At 34.9% G+C, this 6,803-nt stretch overlaps 1 protein-coding gene across 1 annotated transcript; it reads right to left on the minus strand.

Annotated features, from left to right (window-relative positions):
• Positions 1-252: 252 nt before the first annotated feature.
• Positions 253-3,756, minus strand: LOC122045539 (probable choline kinase 2). Its single transcript, XM_042605801.1, has 7 exons — positions 3,269-3,756; positions 2,128-2,249; positions 1,855-2,050; positions 1,123-1,240; positions 1,001-1,048; positions 605-705; positions 253-519 (listed from the first exon to the last, which is right to left on the minus strand). Exons 1-7 carry the CDS (start codon positions 3,659-3,661, stop codon positions 415-417), a joined length of 1,083 nt encoding a protein of 360 aa, XP_042461735.1. The 5' UTR covers positions 3,662-3,756; the 3' UTR covers positions 253-414.
• Between the last annotated feature and the right edge of the window lie 3,047 nt (positions 3,757-6,803).

Here is a 6,803-nt window from a genome sequence, read left to right on the forward strand (position 1 = left end):
TGGTGCTCTAGAAAATATAAGTGGAGAGTTGCAAGTCCTTGGGAGATTACAAGGACAAGAAGAGAGATTTCCATTCTTCGTTTATCAAGCACCTTGTTGATTTGTAACGAGACATTTATATGTCTCTTTGGCTGAATTGTGTAAAACTAAGTGTTTTTGTTCTCTTCATGTCACTTTTGCTGAACAAAATATCAGGAACCACTCATTTACATTGGGGTAAACTTGGAGCTTAGCATCCCCAAGCGATTAGTATAAAGATAAAGAGCATGGTATACAAAATGATAGGATCAATTTACATTGCCATACACGCTAGTTTGAATAATTTATTTGATTCCCATTTTTTTCCCCCTTTACTGATTTAGCTTTGAAGTAACCAACCACGAGATCTCTTTAAGCACAACCAACTACTACCCATTAACGCTGGGATCCAAGCATTGTTGCAGACTTCGTCGACCAGAATTGCCGGAACCTCTGCCTTGCATACTCCATGTAATCAAACTCTATATCATTTACACGGTCCTACAACAAGAGCAAGGATTTACTCATCGAACATGCAATTCATGCAGGGTAATTCGAAGCTAGCAAAGAAGAGGGTGTTTCTTACAGAGATAATTCCCCATAAACCCCAAATGAGATGACTTGCCAAAGCATACTTGTCGATGCTGAAGAGAAGGTTCTCCACTTTGGCATCTTCCACTTGCTCACCTATATTTCAAAATTAAAAATTAACAACTGTCTAAGATCTCATAAGTATGCAGCAAGTATTGAATCTTAACCATCCTAATCTGTCACAGATTAGCGAAACAATATAATTTAGCACCATTGATGGATGCAATGTTTTCAAACGTCAAATAATAACTAAATACGCCGCCATTTTTTTTTTTCCAGTGCTCACTATATATTGTTGATTGCCTGAGAAACCTGTAGGCCAGTTATATGCTCCTTCAAAAATATTCTAGAAATCTATTAGCATCTTACTGAAAATGCCTAGTAACATTACCAGAAGATCCAAGATATATCTCGACAAATCGTTTCCTCTCTTCAAAATCTGCAGTATATAAGTAGAGACTTGTCAATCAAAAGCATGAATATATAGGAACACAGAATAGGATATAAGTTGACCTGGATATCTTGTGAAGTCCAATATATGAGGCGTTTCGGTGTGGTAATTAGCAGCCATCTCGCAGAAGTGATTGGCAATATCAAATGGAACAGGGTTGTAACTGGCATACTCATAGTCCTGTAAGAAAGAGAAATGGAAACAGGTTAGAGAGGATTAAAGAAGCATGAGAAGATTCAATCTGCACATGTGAGAGAAAAAGTCCAAAAGGCTGATAATAGACCAGTATCCTAAAGAAAGCCAGGCGAAGAATTAAGCTATCAAGCCGACCTGTAACACGAGCACCTAAGAAGAAATATTTACAACTATGACGTAGGGGAACCAGAAAACTAAGCAAGTGGAAGTTGCTATCATGTCTCAGTCAAGATAGCTTGTAAATCAAAAGATGTAATACTTATTACAAATAACTAGAGAATAAGATGTCTTTTAATCAATAGTCAGCGTTACTCGCTAATGAAGCAATTGAAAATTAACTTTTGACTGCTAAAATTCTGGCATTTCCCAACAACTCTTCGTTGCATTTTCTATGTCGTAATATGACTTGGATCAAAAATCAAATAACGCAAATTATAATACTTGTTTTTCTACTACCTTCAAACATTTAACTTTTGTAGGAAAAATAACTCATTATACTTTTCCATTTTCTAGTCATCGGTATATGGTAACAATGGCATCACTGCGTGAATTTTGTACAGCTAAAGATTCAGGCGATATGAATTGGAGGGAAAACTCACTATTATAGTCACCACGCCAGTAGTTTCATCAATCATAATGTTTCCATACTGAAGATCATTATGACAGAAACATATCCTCTGTTCTTCTCTGGTGATTTCATTCTCCAAAGTTGTGATCTCCTTCTCAAGTGCATCCAAACAAAACTCTTGGGCATCTGCCCCAGCGCAGAAGCTCTTTGCTACTTTAAGCCACTTTCTACACAAGGAACATCACAAAATAAAGCGTAGAATAAATTTGATGGAAGCGCACTGTTAGCCGAAGAATCTGAGTACCTCATTCTGTTCCAGAGTAGTATAGTTTTGGGGCCAGGCATGTCAAGATCATGGAACTCCCTCAGTTTCAATGCTATGAGGGCAGATATTTGTGGGTCGCGGAGGTCGACAGCAGAAAGTGTCTGCAGAATTAAAGGTGTCAAAGTAGGAATTTAATTACTCAAACACAGACAGCAGTAGCCTCAAACAATATTGCTTGAATGATATGAAGCCTTTATCATTTATCTATGGTGTTTATATTGATGATATTAGGGAAAATGAAAATGAGGAGAAATGTGTTCTAAAAAAAGATGCACATCCTACAAGTTATACAAAATAAATAGCATTAAAGCAGATCAAGTGTTTACTGGTCTAACTCCCCGAGGAAAAAGGGTAATCCTTTTCATGTAATGGCTAATATGGAATTGATTCTCCGAAGTTAATTCAACCAACTTGTTCTATGGAATTTTCAGAAACAACACTTCAGTTTTATTTTTTACATCTTTACCTATTTATTCAGTGCCATATTGAAAAAAAAAACACACACACAAGAAAAAAAAACTAATAATAATAAACGGACAGAGGAATCTTCGCTCCAATTTCTTTATAAAAGAAAGATAACTGAATAAAAAACTTGATAAAAGAACAATTATTATTAGTATAAAAATACAGAAAAATATTTCGTTTTGCTAGTAATTTGATAAAAAAATAAACATAATAAGTGAAAATATTATTTAAGGAAAAAAACCTTGCTTGACGGATTCTAAGTCTTTTTATCCTGAAGTAGGAAAGCAAGCAGAGGTTGGCGAGAAACAAATGCGCAAGGCGTTGCGATCAACATCATCGCAAAGCGAACGGAAAAGTCGAAGTCAAAAAATCTGACACGGACAGTTAACCAAACCGATTGCTAAGCGCATGAAGTAACGATGGAAAGATTCTCAGAATGAGGGAAAAAGGAATCCCGCAAGAATCTCTACAGGCTGCGGAGTTCACCGAGAAGAAAATCTGAAAAGCGGAAGGCACGCCCAGGAAGAAGGATTTAGGTGGTCAGGGAAATTAACAAAATCAATCAAGATCCAGTTCGAATTTGGGGATAAATTGGAAGAAACGAGAACCAACAAAAATCAGCAAACAACTAGGCCGCTAAGCAAACTGGGCGTACCCTGGCATGGATAAACTCTTCGATGCGGCCGTTGCTGAAGCGGTCGAGGAGACGCGGGCCCTGGCCGTGCCGGGACATGAACTCGAAGGTCCGGATCTCCTCGTTGCGGTCGAAGAAGACGTCGACACCCTCTCCGTAGAGGCGAACGATCACCTTGCGAGGGTAAGGACCTTGCGAGAGCCACTCGATTTGGTAGACCTCGTTGGTCATGGCGCCCTTGAGCGGCACGACCTCGATCGCCCGGGAATCCTTCACGTCGTTCCATCCTAAAGCGAGGCGGATCAAGATCTTCCTAGCCTCCACGGGAATCAACCCCTCCTCCTCCTCCATCTCTTCCTGCTCAACCACGCAGCCGACGTTTCGAACGCCATCCTCGATCCCGTTAGCTACCATCTCGACTCTGATTCTTTCTCCTCCTCCTCGCTGCTACACGTCCAAATCAAGGAGAAAAGCGCGAGTCAAGTCCAATTCGAAGGATGCCTTTACGGTTTCGAATTGGAGACGAAGCAAGGGGTTTATTTTTAAAGGCGCGAGGAGAGGCGGAAGGAAGTCAGAGAGGAAGGAACCAGATTGGTATCCGACGGAGCAGATCCGGACACGTCGATTGGTGGAAGCACCGGTTGTTCTTGCATCTGTCAGCATGACACGCGTCGTGGATCTGATGGCTGCCTCTCTGTCTGCCAGTTGAAGCTTCCGTCCCAAATCCCGAGCAGTTGTTTGTTGCTTGATGCCTTCAACCGGAAATAGCAATTTTTTTTTGGCAAAAAAGTCAACAAAAAAACAAACTTCTACTTTATCATATTAAAAGTTGCCCAATTTTGGTCAAATTAATGACATTATAACAGCTATGAGCAAAGTTGCTATACATTCATAAATATTATAATATTATTAAAAAAATTCAATTAAATTAGAATAATTTTAATTAACTTTAAATAATTTTAATATCTTTTAAAACAATAATATAATAATATTTTATATATAGTAATTTTGATTAAGCTGAAATAATTTTATTTTATATTATAATATATATATATATATATTAAAATGGGATACTCGGTTGATTGTAAAAAAAAAATCCTTTTTATCTTAACGATCTTATGTTCATTTTTGGAGAAAATTTATTTTTTAATTTCCTACTTCATTTTGTCCGAAGACGTGCTTGTCATTGATAGGCATTGTTGATTCGCTGTGGAAGGAGGGAGGGAATAACTTTCATTGGTTGGAAATGCCGTGTCGGTTGGTCCATGATATAATAATTTTTCGGGCTTTAATTGAGTGGTAGATTAAGCAGTTTTATAGGACTGCTAAAACCCACCCTGTAAATGATTCAGGTAGAATATTTTTATAATTTTTTAACTATTGAACGATCGAGTTTCGTTTTTTACTAAATTAAGTGATGAATTTATCTGAATGACGATTGATTGATTTAAGAATATTAAAATAACAAACAGTCTGTCATATTTATCATAATAATTAATGAAAAGTTTTTTATGGGTTCTTGATTATCAGGATTAGTCAGCGTAAACTGAATGTCTAGTACCAACTAAAAGAAAAATTATATCTCATTCATCCTCGAGGTTATGGTGCGATGGTAAAAGGTGATATGAACTTCCTATGCAATGAGGGTTCAAATATCATCTAGGACACATTACATCTAAGAAATTTGAAAAATTACAATGTTGTGCAGTCTACCAAGACTCATCTGCACTTCTCGATTTACTCTAATACCTTATAGAAAACTTTAGTGGTGATAGTCCGATCACATTCAAAATTAATCAGATTGTTAGAGTTGGATATCTGAATTACCATATATATATATATAATAAAAATAAATAAATAAATAAAATTTATATTTCATTGGTGAGATGAGCTCCCTAGGTAATGAGGGTTCAACTCTCACTCATGGCATATTACACCTAGAGAATTTGAAAAACGTGTGGCATTGATTGTCTGCCATGACTCATCTGTACTTCCCCATTTATCCTAATGATTGATGAAAATTTTCATAGCATTAGATTAATTACCTTTAGAATTAGTTAAATCATCATAACTAACTAACTATATATATATATAGTTATGGTATCCTGCGCGATGCGCACAGTGCGCGACTGTGCGTGTCGCGCAGGATATCAACGTTTTTTTTCTCTTTTTATTTTTTTAATTTTGAATTAAAAAATATAATTAAAATATTTTTTAAAAATTTTATTTCTAGGGTTCATGTTTACCAATTGGGTTATGATTTGTAAGCTATTTTTTAAAAAAGATTTTACCTCTAGGGTTCATATTTTCCAATTGGGTTATAGTATTTAGTAAAAAAAAAAATTAAAAATAAAATAAATTTAAGTATTTATGGAGTATTGTAATGTGTTTAGGGGATATATTCATGGATTATGGATTTATATATGAGGAAATATCGATTTTGAAAAATTCAAAATCGAAATAATAGATATCGTATGCTATTATTTATTATTATTATTATTTTTTTAAGTTTTGAATTAAAAAAATTAATTAAAATATTTTTTAAGATTTTATTTTAGGATTCATACTTCCCAATTGGGTTATAATTTTCAAGTTTTTTTTAAAGATTTTACCTCTAGGGTTCTGGCATCCCAATTGGGTTATAGTGTTTAGTAAAAAGAAAAAATTTAAAATGAAATAAATTTAAATATTTATGGAGTATTATAATATGTTTAAGGGATATATTTATATATTAGTAATTTATATATAGAAGTATTGATTTTTTAATTCAAATTAAAAAAAATAATTAGAAAAGTGATATGCTACGCGCGCACACAATCGCGCACTGTGCAGCGCGCAGCATATCACAACTCTCTCTCTCTCTCTCTCTCTATATATATAGAGAGAGAGAGAGCCGTGGGTGCCCTAGGCACCCATAATAGGTCGAGGCACCTCAATCAATTTTTTATTTTATTTTTTTTAAGCTCCAATTGTGAGAATAAGATTTTTCCTTTAAGGTTTAAGGATTGTATTATAGTATTAAGTACAAAAGAAAATTTAAATCAAATTTTTTTTTGGTGTGTACAGAGTGTGTGAGATAACAAAATACTATATATATATATATATATATATACACACACACACACACACACCAAGTCTTGAGAAATAATATGATTATGTCATTGACAAAGATCAATTTCTACTGGCAAACATGTCAGCTTAAGTTACCAACTCAAGTAGTCCTATGGGATGATATATCCTGAAAAGAAAGTTTAGAATAATATCTCGTTTTCCAACTTAGCAAGGACACAAGATTAATAGAAGCAAGTAATTAACAAAAAAAAATAAAACTTAATGAAAAAGTAAGAAGGGTAAGTTTTTTACTTGGTTATAACTTAGGTGGTTGTTAATCCAAGATAGTTGAAAATAGATCCACTGAAAAGACTTTTTCGTTGAAGGCAGAGTAGTCTCTTATTGACGTTAACAACTTAAGAAAATAGCTTGAAAATTAATGTTGGTGCAATATCCCTTAGGTCAAGGTTGACTAAGTTGACCAAGCTTGAGTCTTGGTCATAGT

The sequence above is a fragment of the Zingiber officinale genome, chromosome 2B (genome assembly GCF_018446385.1).
Source record: "Zingiber officinale cultivar Zhangliang chromosome 2B, Zo_v1.1, whole genome shotgun sequence".
In the NCBI taxonomy this organism is placed as follows: Eukaryota; Viridiplantae; Streptophyta; class Magnoliopsida; order Zingiberales; family Zingiberaceae; genus Zingiber; species Zingiber officinale.